Raw genomic sequence first — 17,753 nt, forward strand, 5'->3', positions numbered from 1 at the left:
CACGAGGGACTCTTATAGAGTTAGGTGATCTGGATTTCTGTTCCAGACCCAGCATTTACTGGCTATGTAAATGTGACTTACTAATTATATAAATGTGAGTCATTATAGGGTAATATGGGAGAAACAAAATGTGTTATGACATAGTTGTCCCTATCCTTGAAGAGTTTATAATCTAGTTGGGAAGAAAAGTTCAATATGTCAGAATCAATCAAGGAAAAAAATATAATTGATATTACATAATTTATGAATTAATTGCAAGTTGATAGAGGTATAAGAATTGAAAGAGATATACTGATCAACACTTATATGAAAACATCAAAGAATTAGACATGATGAATAATTCTGAAAAATACTGTACAAATATTATTTTTACCCAAAGAAACAATTTTTTTGCCTTTAAAATTGCAACTAAATTTTACACAACCCTTCATTTAAAAAAAATCTAAGTTCTCAAGTCCTAACAAAAGGGAAGAAATTAATTAAGAGAGCTGATTTGGTAGAACTGCAAATAGAAAAAAATTAATGGGTCATTTCCCCTACATAAACCACATGAATACTAAACATTCACTTCTTAACCATCATTTACTAAGTGTATGACATTGGACTTGATTCTTGTACTAGTCAAGTCAAGTTAAGTATTTATTGCTACTAATTGCCTGGCAACAGTCCCTGTTCTAAAGAAGTTCACAGTCTATTGGGAAAGATGATATATAAACCATATATATATATATTTGTACAAAGAGGGAAGGCACTAGCCGCAAAAGGGAATCAAAAAAAAAGATTTCTTCCAGAAGTTGGGATTTTATCTAGGACCTAAAGGAATATTTTTCAATAAACACATGAATTGGCAAAAATACATATGTAAATTCAGTATTATTTAAAAAACAGAAAATATACATATATACGTAAATTCAAAATTGCTAAAAATAGAAAATATTAACTACTTGATATCACAAATTTAGTTTACTGCTTTTGTTAAATACCATCTTTCCCTACAATACTTCAATTCTTTGATAAATACTTATTTAACCTGTTAAAAACAAAAATTCCAGGGAGTTAATTGCTGAGATGTTTAATCCAGATCAAAAAATGGTTAGTGAATGATTATTATTTCACAAACATTTATGAAACACCTATCACATCTAAAGTGCCATTTATGCCATTCTGCATAAAAAGACAAAACAATTAAATTCTATTCCTCAAAGAGCTTAACCTTAATTGATTTTGAATGGATATAGGCACACAGATACAATACTTAAATTTGGAATGACAGACACAAAGTCCTTATTTCAAAGGAGATATCCAAGAAAAGTCTTTGAGGAAAATTTGAGAAGGAAGAAACAACTTTTGGTGAGTGGGGAGGAAATCAAGGAAAACTTCACAGAAGAGGTGTGACCCCTGACTTACAGTTTGAAAAAAGAAAAAGATGTTTAAAGACAAATAATAAAGAAGTACATTTCAAGTGTAGAAAATAGCTGAATAATTCATAAAGGCTAAAGATGGCATGCTGTTAGAAAATAAAAGTTTTAAAGTATGACAAAAATAAATGAATGTAAATGAATGTGTAAATGAATGAATGGAAAAGCCTTTATTTAGCGTCTGTTATATGCCAAGCACTGCACCAAATACTCAGAATATTAAAAAAAATAAAAAATAAAAAAGAGCCAATGCATTGGTGTCATGCCTAAGAGCAAGCCCTGAAGCTAGGAAGACCTATATTCAAGTCTCATGTAACTATAACAAATCCTTTAATCTATCAATTCTTTAGATCACTCTTTAATGCTATAAAGTTGCAAAGAAAGTACTAATCTGCACTCCTCATTTGGGAATTTTCTATATTTTCATCAATTAACAGGCCCCGTTCTAGTTCCTATCCTGTGATTAAATGCTAAAGATTGTTTAAGGTTCTAAAGTTACAAAGACAAAAGCAAAAAAAGTCTCTAGCTTTAAGGAGCGCGAATTCTAATGAGGAAGACTTAGAAAAAAGGTGACTAGGAAGGGTCTGAAAGATATAGGAAGAGTGAATGAGGTCATGTGGTATTAGATTGATTTAATCTTTCTAAGAAAAAGGGCAGAGTTTGATTTTATTCTAGTTCCAAAACTGAAGGGGAATAACGTAAAAAATCAAGCTGGGAAATAAAAAGTTGAAGTCAGAATAAAGGGGTTCTGAGTGTTAAGACATAGAGTTTGAGCAAGAACAATGTCATTATCATTCCATTTACATAATAAATATTAAAAATTTGCAAAGAACTTAACAAATCTTATCTCACTTGGCCTTCACAAAACCCCTAAGAAAAAGGTTTATTCAAACTCCTTCTTGAATTCTCTTTTCTCTAGATTTTTTAGGATATTCTCTCCTGGTTTTTCTTCTATAATCTCCACTTTGTAGATGAGAAAACTGAAGCAGAGAGAGGTTACATCAATAGCCCAAACTATTACTAAACTCTGCCATCTACTTGCCCCAAATTTATGTGGTATAATCTCAACTGGGTTCTCACTGACAATCTTTTTATGCCTTTCTAATTATAATTAGCTTACTCTCAAACTTACCACAAAGGCTCTTTCAACCAGATGCCTCCACCATAATCTCTTCCTGATTCACCTGGCTCTTCTCCTTATCCAAGTTAAGCTAAGATGTACAACTAACTTCATTCCATGGTTTCTTCCAACAAGCTGTCTTCCACTTAACATTCCCATTCTCCCGTTTAACTTCAACCTCTTCCTATCTACAAACATGCCCATGTGTCCCTAGTCTTTAAAAAAACCTCAACTTGATGCTTCCAATCATGCCTGCTATCATCTCATATCTCTCCCTGTGGAGTAAATTTTAAGTCCATTTACAATCATTGTTCTCACACTCTACTGTCTAGTTTATAACCTCTTTCAACCTAAATTGTTTTTTCCCTCACTTTCCTCATCCTTGTTAAAATGTTCCAACATCTTGATACTCTCTTTTCTCTAGATTTTTGAGATATTCTCTGGTTTTCCTCCTATCCATGACTAATCTTTCTCAATCTCCATTTCTAGATGTCATTCAGATCATACTTACTGAGTGCTCCCCAGAGCTCTGTTCTAGGCCCACTTTTCTTTTCCTTCAATACTTGTTTATTTGGTAAATCTCATCTGCTCCCAAGGATTTAATTATCATCCTCATGCAGATGTTTCTCAAATCATCTTACCCTTATGTAAGTCTCTCTACTGATCTTTAGTCTCACACCTGCAACTGCCTATTGAGTATCTTGTATTGAATGTAGACATCTAAAATTCAACATGCCTGATTTTTCTCCTACTTGGCTTATATAATTTTTAAAAACTTTTTTGAGCTCTTTTAGGAGGACTTTTTGGGACTGAGACCAATATTTCTCTTGCCTGACACCAAATTCACAGTCCTCTCTGAGGCTTGAACATAGGTGTTCTGACATTGTTATCCTTTTCTGAGTTTGTATGTTTTGATCTTCCTTGTTGCCACAATAGCTTTCTATGGTCAGGGCTTTTTTGTTTGCTTATTTTCCAGTCTATTTTTTGACTTTTGAAATTGAATGTTACTCCTGGTATAAACTTTTTGGGCTAAGGAGCCAGGGGCCTGGCCAATAGCTTGCTATACCAAAATGGAAGGGTTGGAATACAGCTGATTTTCTGAACTGGGGTTATGGGACTTTTGGTTGTTGGATCTCTACTGAGACTGGGGTCCTCCCACTGGCTTATCTGGACACATCCTGCATTAGAAGCTGCTTTTCTTTTTATCCAAGCAAAACAAAGCTTTCCTGCAATCCTTCTAATTTATCTTGGGACTGGAAAATTGGTTCATCCTATCCTTTTATGTCACTCTAGAATTTGTTCTGAGGCATAATTTAAAGTTGAGTTGAGGGGAACCAGGGAGAGCTTTTCTGCCTTTTCTCTGCCATCTTAAACTCTATCTTTAAGCATATCTAAAATTGAACTCAGTATCTTTTTCCCCCAAGCTCTCCTTCCATTCAAACTTTTCTATTTACTGCCATGGGCACTACCATCTTTTCAGTCACCCAGGCTCAACTGGTTGTCATTCTCAACTCCATACTCCAATCTGTTAAATTATTGGCAAAAAAAGTTGGGAATCTTACTTTCCTAACATTCTTCAAGGATACCCCCTTCTCTTCTTTGATACTACCTCACCCAGGTACATGTCTTCATCACCTTATACTTGGACTACTGCAACAGGGTGCTAGCAGTTTTTCTGTGATAAATCTTTCCTCATTCCAGCAGATTCTCCACTAGATAGGCAGAGTGATCTTCCTTTTTGACCATACCATTAGTCTCATCTCAATAAACTTTGGTGGCTTTCTATCACCTCTAGAATAAAATAAAAAATCCTGTTTGGCATCTAAAGCCCTTATGCATTCTACCCCCTCTTTCCCCACAGTACACACAGTATTCTGTGATCCAGGGACATTAGACCTGTTGTTTCTAAAATAAGATACTCTATCACTTATCTCAGGGAATTTTTACTGGCTATCCCTCAAACATGGAGTGTTCTCCCTTGTTCATTTTTGCCTCTGGCTTCCTTCACATCCTAGCCAAAATGCTTTTATAGGAAGCCTTTCCCAATCCCTTTTAATTCTGCTGATTATTTCCTGTTCACACATAAATATCTGCATGTTGTCTCTTCCATCAGATTGTGAGTTTCTCAAAAGACATATACCTCACCCCCCACCCTTAGCCAAATTCCTAGCACTTAACATAGGCCTGGCACACAGTAGGTATTTAACAAGCCTTTATTGACTGAATACTGCCCAATCCATCAGAACATATATCTTTGAAAGATACTACAAATGGACAATGAAGTGGACTTAGAATTGAACAAGAGGAAAAAAATGGGATTGAATTGTTTTCCAATCACCTCAAGTTTCTCTCAGCAACAAAGGCCTATCTTTTCAGTGATAATATTCTTCTGGTGATATTGTACTGCTGTGAGTTATGGAACAGTAAGTAATCTCATAAACTGAGAATCACTCAAAGAATATGACAAATCTCTCAAGAACATTAATTAGATTTTCTACCACCAAATTTCTGCTATTCCTTTTGTAGATTTACAAGAGGATATAGAATTAAGTTGCACAGGTTGGGCAGGCATGGATAGTTTCTGATCTGTATCCTTAAAGGAAATACTCACATTGATAAAATCTCAGATTCACTGGAATATTAGAGAACTTTATGTTTAAGATTATAGGAAGGAAAATGGGACCAGAAAAGTGGAAAAATTGGTTGTGGTGAAGACAAAGATCTTAGTTAGGAGTATGCCACTAGAAGAGCTAAAGAACAGATTGTTGGTATTCAAAGCATTGAAGCAGAAGTTTCGGGTCAAATCTACAGATCTCTATACTCTGTTGGTAGATGAAGTGGACAGAAGATAACAATTTGAGACTTTTTAAAGCAGATAAACTGGGAAACTAAGAATCAAAGATTCATCTGCAGAAATACTCGAGGGACTGAGGATGACAATGGGGCTTGGGATAGAAAGTAAGACTATGAAACATGTAGTGAGTACATAGAGTTCATCGGATAACAAAAGAAAGATCTAGGTAGGGTGATATATGGTAAAAATTTATTGTGTGTCCAATACCATTCTAGACATTATGGGGGATGCAAGAATTGTAGATATCATAAATTTTACTATAGTAATGCTTACATTTTACTTTAGGAGGCAAGAATTAAATACATGAAACAATTTAAAAACTAGATAAGAGAAACATGATTAAGTACTAAAATGTGTCACATGGGATTACACTGGAGGTCAGGAACTGGAGAGAGATCAGTATTGCTGGGAGGAGCTGATGTGGCTTTTGAGATGAGCTTTGAAGGAAAGGTATAAATTAGAAAAGACAGGGGGAGAGGAGGGGAAAAAAAGGTTAAAATCAATTATCTCATTCATCTGATTAATCTATGAAAAATACTTACCTTCAGTGACTCCCCCAATAGCAAGAGAAATAATAGCCAAAACATTTTCACATGATGCACGGGTTATCTAAGAACAAAGCAAAAAGTTGAAATCAAATAAGAATGTTTTGCAATAATCTGATAACTGCAACTATTTTGTTTTTGTTTAAAAAGTTGGGACTTTTCTGCCACCAAACTATCTTCATAGATTATCTTTCTACATTTGTATTAAATGATTTAAGCACCACATAATTTTACTGATTTATTTTGTTGAGTCATTTTGTCCAACTATTCCTGATCCCATCTTGAAAAAGATACTGGTTTGCTATTCCTTTCTTCAACTCATTTTACATATGACGAACTGTGGCAAAAGTGTGGTCACACAGCTAATAAGTGTCTTAGACCATATTTGAAGATGACTCCAGGCCTGGCACAACATTTTTCACTGATATACTTAGTTGCCCCTTCATTAACTAACTTGGTTATTAGCACAATAGTGCAAAATGTTGAACTTGAGAATCTGAAGATATGAATTCAAATTCTGCTTCCATAGAATACATAGCTACATGAATGGACATGTCATTTAACTTCTCTGAAAATGTTTCCTCATCTGAAAAACAAAGATAATACCATCTATTGTACCTATCTCACATAATGGTTAAAAAACTCAAATGAGCTTTGAAAACTTTGAAGTTCTATACAAATGTCAACTATTATTATTCAACCCCACAAAAGAATGGTTTTATTATTATTTTATAATAAAAAGTTATACTAATCAAAACTCAGTAATATACCAAAAGACAATATAAAATCTTGAACCATTTTGGTGTGCTGAAACTCAACATTTTCCCATTAAATAAAATTTTAAAAGTTAACTTAAATACTCATATATTAAATCACATAATATAATCTCACAAAGTATACTAATTTATAATAAAATATTATTTTTAACTCCAAAAGTATGAAATGGCATATACTATTAATCACAATCATGTTACTTAGGATCTTTGCATAAACATTTACTATGCTTTTGCAGAAGTTTGTTGGAAAGTGTCTGTTGTTTTAAAACAAATTAGATTATGTTCAGTTCTGGGTTTATTAGGAAGGACCCTGAAAAGCTGGAAAGAATCCAGAGTAGAGCAATGGAGTAGAAAAGATTCTTCATGAGGACATGAGTGTCTTCAAGTCTTTGAAGGGCTGTTACATAAAAGGAATTGGACATGTTCCATTTGAACCCAGAGGGCAGAACCAAAGACAATAAGCAAATTTAGGCTTTATATAAGAAAAAACTTCCAAACACCTAACGCTATCCAAAAGTGAGATGGCCTGCCTCGGGAAATAATAAGCTCTTATCTCAATGGAAATCTTCAAGCAGAATGCATGGGATAACCAATTGCTGGGTATTGTGATAGTGAGGATTCCTTTTCTAACAGATTTAAATTCTATGATCAATGGAAATTTTTCTAAAAGAATATATTTAATATAAGAAATATAAGTAGCAAAGTAAGAGTGCTAGTACTGAAGTCAGGAAGATCTGGATTCAAATTCCAGATCTGACCCATAGTGCCTATATGTGATCATTGACTAGTCATTTGTTTTCTGAAATCACTGGTTCAGGCCTCATCTTTATTCTTATGTCTAACTGAATTTTCCTCCCTACTTTAAAGCATTTGTCTCCGAGTTAAAAACACTGAAGCATATACTACTAAAACACCCTAAAGAACAGTTTGTTAGGTTTTTGATGTTTTAATAAAGTTTAGCAATATTATCTTGTTTCTCACTGTGTAACTCCATATTCTTTAACAGTTTATGTCACATAGGGATAGTATACTAACTTATTCTAATCTGAAGTTATACAATTTAAATACTCATGATTTTCTAAGAAAAGGGAAAGGAAAGCAGGTTAAAATACTTGCTTTGGGACTGAAATAATCAGCTGTGGCATACTTCAGAAGAGGTAGTATATCTACACAATCCCATATTTTAGTCCCCTTCCTCTTGAACAATATAATGGCTACTGCAGTGCAGAAAAGGCTATATCCTGGGGAGGTAGACCTATATAGCCTTTTGTGATCTTCCAACTTGGCTTTTTTAGATATTTGTCTAAATGAAAATAAACTAAAATGTTCCTTTGAAAATAAGCTAAAATAAACTTGAGATGCTATGTTCACAGAGTTAACAAAAATTTACAGTTTATTTTTTAAACCATGTTAGTCATGTTGTAAAAGATAACATAGACCCAAAGGAAAAATACACACACACACACACACACACACACACAATGAAAACAATATGGTTCAATCTGCATTCAGATTCCATCAGTTCTTTTTCTGGGTGTGCACAGCATTTTTCATCATGAGTCCTTTGGAATTGTCTTGGATCACTGTATTGTTGAGAATAGCAAAACTACTAAAAATTGATCACTAAACAGTATTACTGTTACTGTGTACAATATTCTCCTGGTTCTGCTCACTTCATTCTGCATCAGTTCACATATATCTCCAGGTTTATCTGAAATCAACCTGCTAATCATTTCTTATAGCACAGTAATATTCCACTATAATCATATGTTCCAACTTGTTATAGATTTATAGTTGAATAATATCATTCTGACTTCTCTGGGATTATATAGCCACAGTTTTTCTCCTTTTTACCGTAATAGCAGTAATTGTAACATAGTTACATGAATCTGAGACAATCTGTTCCAAAATTAAGTGGGTCTTATGCAGATTAGACGCTTACTGTGAATCTGTATTAGCACTTGATTTGAATCAAAACATGTCCATGATCACAAAAAAACAGGTGCCTACTTGGAAAACCATTGAAACAAAAGACAATAGTGATGTAATTAACCATTAAAGTTCTTAGTTCACAATAAGCTTAAATAAAAATATCAAAGAACTGTTTTTACTTCTTAATAAAATGTATTTTGACAAAACATAACATTTTTGTTCTTTTTCTCTACATGCATACACATACATATAGTAGGGAAAATATGTTATTTTTAAAATTTTATATAAATAATTTTCACTACTCTTAACAGGTACCTTACTGGTAAGAATACCTTAGAATGACTTTTGATAGTTTAATAGAAAAAAAAAGGTTACTTATCCAGGATCAGTTGGACTTATATATAATTGCTACTATAACTCTTGTTCCACTACAAGTATCATTGAATGAGATATCCTTTCTTTAACTATATTCTGGGCTATATATTGTCCTTGTACATACTTAAAAATCTTCGTTTCCCTTGAAATATTCTTAATTTATTGTCTTAAGTTTTTACAATGCCTATGAAACACTTAATGGGTACAGCCTCAAACTAGTTCAGAAATAGCAATGTCAATTATAATACAAATGGATTAAGTATAAAATAGTAAGCAATAATCATCATGATCTGTAATTTCATCAATATGAAAATTTATTTTAATGAGCCAGGTCACATACAACCCATTTATAATATAGAATCTCAGAGCAGTGCTTCAAGTCCAGAGATGTTAAATAACTTGCTTCATGCTCACACAGCTAGACAGGCTATGAACCTGGATCTTTCTTCTTTATTTCAAGTACAACACTTAGCATTATATCCACAACATAATGAAGCCTCTTCTTCTACTTAGTTATTTTTTAAAATGGTTCTTATTTTAAATTAAATTATTCATTTTAAGAAACAAGTAACTTTAAAATGACAACTCCTTAGTCTGACAATAAAATTTTAAAATATGGTAGCAGAAAAGTATACTTACAATTTCCTCTTCTAGAATAACTCTGAAAGCTTGATCAAGGGTACATTTTTTCTCATTTTCACTATCAAAAACAAAACAAAATCTGTGTTTTGTTAAGAGTTCAGACAAACAAAACTTTGGTGTGAATTGCTGATGGAAATGGATGCTCTTACCTGCCAGCTAATTGGCTGAAGGTGCTCAATAATGGCTTGATATTTTTGTTGATCAAGGCGTCTCTGGTAGAATTCTAGGAAAATAAAAGTGATAAATCTGTGGAAAGATTTTGGTGGTTGACTGAAAAACAAAACATCTCCATATATAACTTCAAATGGTTAGAGGAACATCCTGTTGAGTTTTCCTTCAGAATGTTTATTATCCATCCCTTTTCTTCTTTACTATGCTGCCTTAATCTACCTCATAAAATTATAGCAAGAAAAATGTTTTGTAAAACAAAGTACTATCCATTTGAATGTTTTTTTCTCTTTCTAAAAGAGATATCAACTCAAGGAGGATTTAAGAAAATTATAACAGACTAATTTGTGACCATAGAGGAACACATAAGAGACTAGTATAATTGCATGGAATACAGGCAAGTGCAAATTTTAAAAGAGCAAAAGATGACAAGGAGGTAGATAACTGAGAAGGGTTAAACAAATAAGAAAAGCACAGTCCTATTAAATGCATCAAGAAAGCTCAACTATAGCATAACCTGTGGCTTGTTATAAATGAAAATAAAAATGACATGGTTTCGGGGAGTGCTACATTGAGACAAGAAGAAAATAAGCAACTTGCTTCTTGGAAAGCTGCTACCTTGGAGGGAGGGCATAGTGATACAAATGACTAAAAAAAGGAATAATCACTCTAACTTCATTTTTTTCTCCTTTAAAAGTGATTTTTCAGATGGAGAAGTGTATGATTAGAGAGTAATCAAAACCAAAATCAAGAAAGGAGTACAAGAGTTAACTTCTCTCAAGAAGTTCAAGTTGAGCCTTAAGATTTTACAACCTACAATACTCACTGATGTTGTAGTTGGTGACTGCTGAACCTCTATCAATGACACATAAGTAAAAACTGAGCAGAGCTAAGTTTTCTAAAATTGGAGACAATGAAACAAACTGATATTTTAAAGAAGTGAAAAAAAATCTTTCAACTTATGGGCCAGTAACCTTGATTATGATGTATGGCAAAATTCTACAATAATTATTTAAGGGATAGTTTGTTTGTGGGCATTTAAAAGGGCAGGTTATGAACACAACAGACTAATTGACCTTATTTCATTTTCCTCTTCTTACAGGATGACCAGCCTTCTAGATCAGAAAAAATAAAATAGCTGACAATACCTTTAATATGTGAAAAATGTTTTATAGGCCATATTTCACTTAAACCTCAAAACAATCCTGAGAGACAAATACTATCTTTTAAACTCGCTTTCTCTCCTTCCCACCTCCTCCACTCATTAAGAAATAAAAGAAAAAGGAAAAGGAAGGGAATTATTTCTCATTTAATAGATGAGGAAACCAAGGTCCAATGATGCTAAGTGACTTGTCTATGCTCATACAGGCAGTAAATGTCAGAGGTGGAATTTAAAGCAGATCTTGCTAGATTCTAAGTCTAGAAGCATATTATAGTAGAAAAAACCCTAGACTCAAAAGTCAGAAGAACATGGGTTCAAAATCTACCTCTGACATTCCTTATTAGCTATGTGACCCTGGTTAACTTCCTTAACCTTTTTAAGCCTATTAGGCTATTTGTAAAGTAGCGTTAACAGTATTATTTGGCTCACAGGGTTATTAAGAGAATTAGAGGAACTAATGCATATAAAATATTTTGTAATCATTAAAGCACTATATAAATGTTAGTTTTTAACTATTTGTTATTACTTTTCATTATACCATGCTGCTTCTCTGCCCACAGGTGAATGGTAACTAGGATTTGAGAAAGGCACTTGAAAAAAATCTCAGTATTCTTATGCATAAAATACTGAGATGGACTACATAATAATACAGTTAACTGGAAATAGGATTGGCTGAGAACTCAAATCAGAAAATAACAACTATCAGTCTGAAGAGAGATTTCTTTTTTCTTTTCTTTTTTTTTGCTGAGGCAATTGGGATTAAGTGACCCAGGGTCACACAGCTAGGAAGTATTAAGTGTCTGAGAGCACATTTGAACTCAGGTCCTCCTGACTTCAGAGCTGTTACTCTATCCAGTTTAGCTGTCCCTGAAGGGAGATTTCTAATGTTGTGCCACACAGTTTCTTTTACCCTTTTGGAAAAACAAATAAACAAACACTTTATCAACAACTGGGATGAAGATAGAAAACAAACATCAAACTTGCAAGGGGCATAAAACCAAAAAGCATATCTAATACAACAGGCAACAAACTCAGCATCTAAAGAAATTCCAATAGGCTAGAATGAAAAGCCATATAAAATAATGTAATAGGGATAAATGTAAAGTCTTAGATTTTGATTCAGAAAATCGATTATTCAAGTACAAATTAAAGGAGATGTAACAAGGAAGCAGTTCATTAAGAAAAACAATTTTAATGGATGGAAATCTAATATTATTCAGCAATTAAAAAGGTAGTCTAAACATCTAATATTATCTTAGGATGCATTTAGGGAGTTCTTTACCTTGTCTTCAGACCATACCGACAAATTATCCAATTTTAAATGAAACATTTTAATGACAATGTGAAATAGGAGTATGTCTGGATGAGGTTAAACATATGAACAGACTTGAAACTGAGTTAGAAGAATTAGTAGAATAGGGGATATCTGACTTGAAAAAATGAAGATGATTTCAGTCTTCAAGTGTCCCAAGGATCATAGAAATTAAGATTCTTTTTTGTTTTGCTTTGAAGCTAAAACCAATGATAAAAGTTACTGAGATACAGATTTTTTTTTTTTTAGAAAGAACTTCCTAACTCAGGAATATCTAGAAATAGAATTACTATGTTGAAAGGCAATGGAGCCTTCAATGGAAGGCTAGATGATTGTTGGGGATTATTGAAAGAATTTATGCTTCTGGTCTTTACCCGATAATACCAAGGTTCATTCCAATTCTTGTAGAGTTATTTTTTTAAATGTAGAGTACATAGTAGGCCTAGGTGCCAAAGCTGATTCTACAATTAACTAGCTGTGATCTTGGGCAAGTAATTTAACTACTTTATGTCCTGGTTTGGACAATAGAATTACAAAAATCTCTTCCAGATTTAAAAATCTATTTAAAATATCATAGAATCTCAGAGTTGAAAAGGATTTTAGAAATAATGTAGTTCAACTCATGCCTGAATAAGAATTCCTTCTCCAAAAATGATTATTTAGCTACAAGACCTCTTGTGAAGGAGAAGCCACTACTTAATGAAGCTGTTCTCATTTTTCAGAGGTTAAGTTAGTACAGTTTCTCAATTGTTAGTATAGTTTTTCAGGTATTTTGTTCTCAGAGAGAAAAAGCAATAAATGTGATATAGCTTGGGAAGCTCATTTTTAATCAAAACCATAGGGTAGATTTAAGTGGCAAAAACATTAGACATAGTACTGTATGTTTTGTTTTGTTTTGCTGTGTGTGTTTCTGTATATGATATGGTATCTTTCCAAATACTCTAATTTAGAATAAGCTGATGCCTCCTAGATACCTCTGGAACAGACCAATTAGAAAGAAGCTAGACAAGGCTTTAAACAAAGGTTGTTTAAATTCCTTTGATGTTGTCGGCACTTATGGATTCACTAGTTTTTAAAGCTGTTTTTGTCTAACTGCATCCATAAGTCCCTCTGGGGAAAAGGAATATTTGGCCAGACGTATCATTGCATTTTTTTAAACTGATTACACAGGTGCATCCACTGAGGCTCCTTCCAAGTCTATGGCACTGGCTCTCTAAAAAGCAGCCCACCTCCCCAAACATAAAAACATCCTAATACTGAAGCAAAGAAAATCCAAAATAAAAACATACAAAATACATCTGAAGAATTAACAGTTATTGCTTTTAGTGCTCTTAGGAATTACTTCCATCACAGCTATTGTCTAATTCAAGATATGGCTGTCCAGTGTTGTTCATGATCCTCAGTTTCTGACAATGCGGTACATGAACTGTCTCACAATCTGCAAAAAGGGGACCATATCCTTCAAGGAGAAAAGAACATACAGCAGGTCACCTTAACATAAAAGAGTTAACTAATATGCAGTCACCCTTTTCCCCCACAAGGCTGTGGACCTAAATAGGAATCCCTTCTTCAGAGAAGAGGTGGAAAGAGTACAGATCAATGGTCAAAATAGTTAACAAATTAATTAACTCCCTGGTAAGATGATACCAATCTCACTCCTCACTTCCTCTACTAAAGATTATTCTTCCTGTGACAAAATACACCTATCCCTGAGTATTACAGAATTTACCATCAATAAGAGGATGCAACTCCCATCATGCTACTATTATTACTGTTTTTCTCCAAATAATTTAGATACATTTACTGCTCACTACCTCTTCCTTTAACATGGTGACATCTGAGGGCAAGCCTGTTCCCTATGTCCAGAAGATTCAGCACCTACTTTAATATTCATGGCAAACAAATTGTAATTAGATGCTAAAGGTAGGAAAACTATGGAGAATCAGATTGTTTTATGTTATATGGGTAAACTCTGGAAAGTAGAACTGATCAACTTGGTACTACTTGGGACAATTTTCTTGCTTTCTGCCCCTTGTCACCTTCCAGACCAAGCCCACACATCTGCTGGCCCTTTAGATTTTCTGCCTTTGCAGGAACAAGGCAATCCTAGTCTGATCCATTTTAATGTGAAGGAAAAAACCAAGGCAGTCTCAGTGACTTCCCAGCTGAGTTTTAATTGCCTTACAAAGCCCTGGCTTTTGGCTTAGAATAGTTTAACCAGACTGAAGTAGCCATGAAGCCAAAAAGTGACAAGGAAATCCAAAGATTACCTCTTGGCGCCATTCTACATTATAGCTTTGGTTTCCTCCAAGAGATTCTTAAGAGGATCAGCTATCTTAATCCTGGATGTGACTTTTTTCTAAGTCATAGCCAAGAGAAAAATATTATCCTATGGAGTATTTCCATTATGCAAATTATAAAAGTTCTAATGTATCAGGGAAAGGGGGCAGGAAATTGGAGGAAATTCAAAGCAAAAAAAAAAAAAAAACAGAACCGTTATTCAAATATCCTGTTATTTATTCTATTTCAGAAAATCTCAGGTGTTCTCTTCTTCTAAATCCCCACTCCAAGCTAAATTAAGGAATTTTCCTTAAAATGATGTCTCCTAGATCTTTTTTTTTTTTTTAATAATTTTTTATTGATAGAACTCATGCCAGGGTAATTTATTTTACAACATTATCCCTTGCATTCACTTCTGTTCTGATTTTTCCCCTCCCTCCTTCCACCGCCTCCCCCAGATGGCAAGCAATCCTTTCATGTTGAATAGGTTACAGTATGTCCTGGATACAATATACGTGGGCAGAACTGAACAGTTTTCTTGTTGCACAGGGAGAATTGAATTCAGAAGGTATAAATAATCCGGGAAGAAAAACAAAAATGCAAGCAGTTTATATTCATCTCCCAGTGTTCTTTCTTTGGGTGTAGCTGCTTCTGCCCATCTTTGATCAATTGAAACTGAATTTGTCTCCTAGATCTTGATGAATCTTGTTGGGGTCACTCTTCTAGAGTGACTACTTTTGGGGCTTCTAGGCCAAGACTCCTTATAATCTACAGATAGTATCTATTTGGAAAAATGGATCTCCATCTATGTCTGTATGAAATCCTTTCTCTAATCTTAAATGCTTCCTTTTTCTTAGCCAGTTCTGGTTCTACCCAGAATAGAAAAGGAATTCAAAAAAAAATTTTTTTTTTTTTTAAAAAAACAGATTTTAATTTCCTATTTTGAAATGGGGAAAAAATATTAGCTATTACATTTTCTAATATCTCCATCTCTTCCTTGCCTGACTCTTCATCCCCTTTTCCGTTATCATATATCTGGCTAACAAAGGCTGGCTATTAAAGTGATACCATTACTTAAGTGGGGCAGATACTTCAATAAGCTATGGAGTGTAAAAGCCAGATGATAGTATAAGAGCTGATGAAATGGCTCATTCCTCCTTTCTAAGAGGCTAACTGAAGGTACTGAAAATATGAAGACCCTGCCAATGTCCAGACTATAGGCCCAATCTTCCTGTATTCTAACTGAAAAAGTGGGATTGAGTATATATGCCCTAATTAGAGGCATTCTTTATGGAAAAATTAATTTTAGAGTCTTGAATGTTGGAAGCTAAGTCAAGCAAAACTTCAACAAACTCAAGTATCAATACACATGAAAAAATTTATAATCCCGAAAAGATAGGAATAGACAAGGGGGTTTCTGATGCTGTCTGAAGCTAACTCTACCATGAGAACTTATTGTATTTTGCACCCCGAGACCTTATCTTGTGTAAGTATTATTCTTCATCAGTGGATCCCTTGCCAACTTTGGAAAATATCTTGTTATGAACACTTAGGTAGATGGAGGTTGTCCTACAAATAATGTTAAGAATTTAAAGTTAAACAGATAGAGAGGAACACCTTTAAGATAGAATCAACTGTATTTTTGTTATGGAATTATACATCAACCCCAAACAATTCTGGTTATGATTAATTTAAGTACAGAAGGATCCTGATTAAATAGGCTCTTTGCCTGAATTCCTGTTGTTATACCATCTTTGTTCCTTCAAAACCAAAGGGAAGGCCAGATCCAGCACTTCCCCCATGATATAGATATTAGAATTATATTAGTTCCTCATTTCTTTTCCATTATAATTTGTAATCCACCAAACATTACTGAAAATATGCCTGTAAAAAAAATAAAAATGAAATAAAAGTTAGTGTTTAAAAAATCAGACCTAAGTATTTTTTGAATCCTTGTTGAAGTCATTTATACAAATCCATCTGCATCCCCATGTATGCAAGTGCGCGCGCACACACACACCCCTCTGCTATAACACTGAGGCTGTCCATGCTTAAGAGGGTCCACTGAAATTTTGTAATCCATAAAATTACCAAATTTCAAAATCTAATCACTGAAATATTAACTCAAATAGTCATTCATCTCCTACCTTTTTTTCACTTGAATACAGTTCATTGAAAACTATTAACTTATATTTGTTCTGACATATAGAATCAAAGCCTGATATGTAACTTTCAATGAACAAAAACAATATTCTTCAGCTATTAACTCAAGGGTACATACCCAGAATGCAATCACACACCTTTTCTGAAAATAGATAAAAACAGTCTCTCAAACTTCAATGGTTTTAGGAAGCTCCTTCAGATTTCCTAAGGGCATTAGAGATCATTACCTTTACATTCTCCACCCTCCCCTTCTCCCCCCCCCCCCCCCCCACTCTAAAGCCAACTGTGCTCTTCTCCTACTTTTTATGGTCTTGTGGGATCAACAAACAGAAGTCCTACAGCTTGGCCTTCCATTGCAGCTTGGATTATCAACTCTACACTGAACTGTCATTAGTTCTTTTGGAGGATGATTTTAATTTCATGACCTACATACTGCAATTCTCTAATTTACATTGCCCTGTAGATAAATATCAAAAGCTCTTAGTCACGATTAAAAGCACAAATCTCTATTTGTCACCCTGTTCCTTATATTTACTACTGTTTTTCCTCTTTCCCCTAAATAGGGGAAATTCCCTTTCTTTCCACTCCCTGGCCTAGAATCACAAGGATTCTAGAAAACTATTCCCCAACCTGAAATTCACACGGCTGGCTTAATGATTCCTGTTCTTATATAAACACTTTCAAAACGAGGCAACTAAATCAATCCCAAGATATACAAATGAATTAGTCCAGTTCTAGAATTCAAGGAACAGAAACACAGGTGCACACTGCATAATCTAATTATAGAACTTATCCTATCGTACCTGGATCACATCTTCATTTTTTTTTTCCAATTTGAATTCCTAGTTTTCTTCAAAACCCAGCTCAGGTTGCTGCTTTTTTCTTACCCAAGTTCTTGTTTCTTTCTCCAAAAAACCTGTTAGCACCTTCTTCTACATCTTCAAATTACTTTATATACTTTGTAACTATCTATGAACATGTTGTATCTTCCAAGATGGAAGCTCCT

At 33.9% G+C, this 17,753-nt stretch overlaps 1 protein-coding gene across 2 annotated transcripts in view; it reads right to left on the reverse strand.

The window, feature by feature from the left end:
- THOC1 (THO complex subunit 1) overlaps nt 1-17,753 on the reverse strand; it is a 57,258-nt gene that overhangs the window by 33,430 nt on the left and 6,075 nt on the right. For both annotated transcript variants that reach the window (XM_051970364.1, XM_051970363.1), the window contains exons 2-4: nt 9,812-9,885; nt 9,660-9,720; nt 5,935-6,001 (exon numbers count right to left, since the gene is read on the reverse strand). In XM_051970364.1, coding sequence (XP_051826324.1) covers nt 5,935-6,001; nt 9,660-9,720; nt 9,812-9,885 — 202 coding nt within the window. The remainder of the gene's footprint in view (nt 1-5,934; nt 6,002-9,659; nt 9,721-9,811; nt 9,886-17,753) is intronic.

This window comes from Antechinus flavipes, chromosome 1 (assembly GCF_016432865.1).
Source record: "Antechinus flavipes isolate AdamAnt ecotype Samford, QLD, Australia chromosome 1, AdamAnt_v2, whole genome shotgun sequence".
Taxonomy (NCBI): domain Eukaryota; kingdom Metazoa; phylum Chordata; class Mammalia; order Dasyuromorphia; family Dasyuridae; genus Antechinus; species Antechinus flavipes.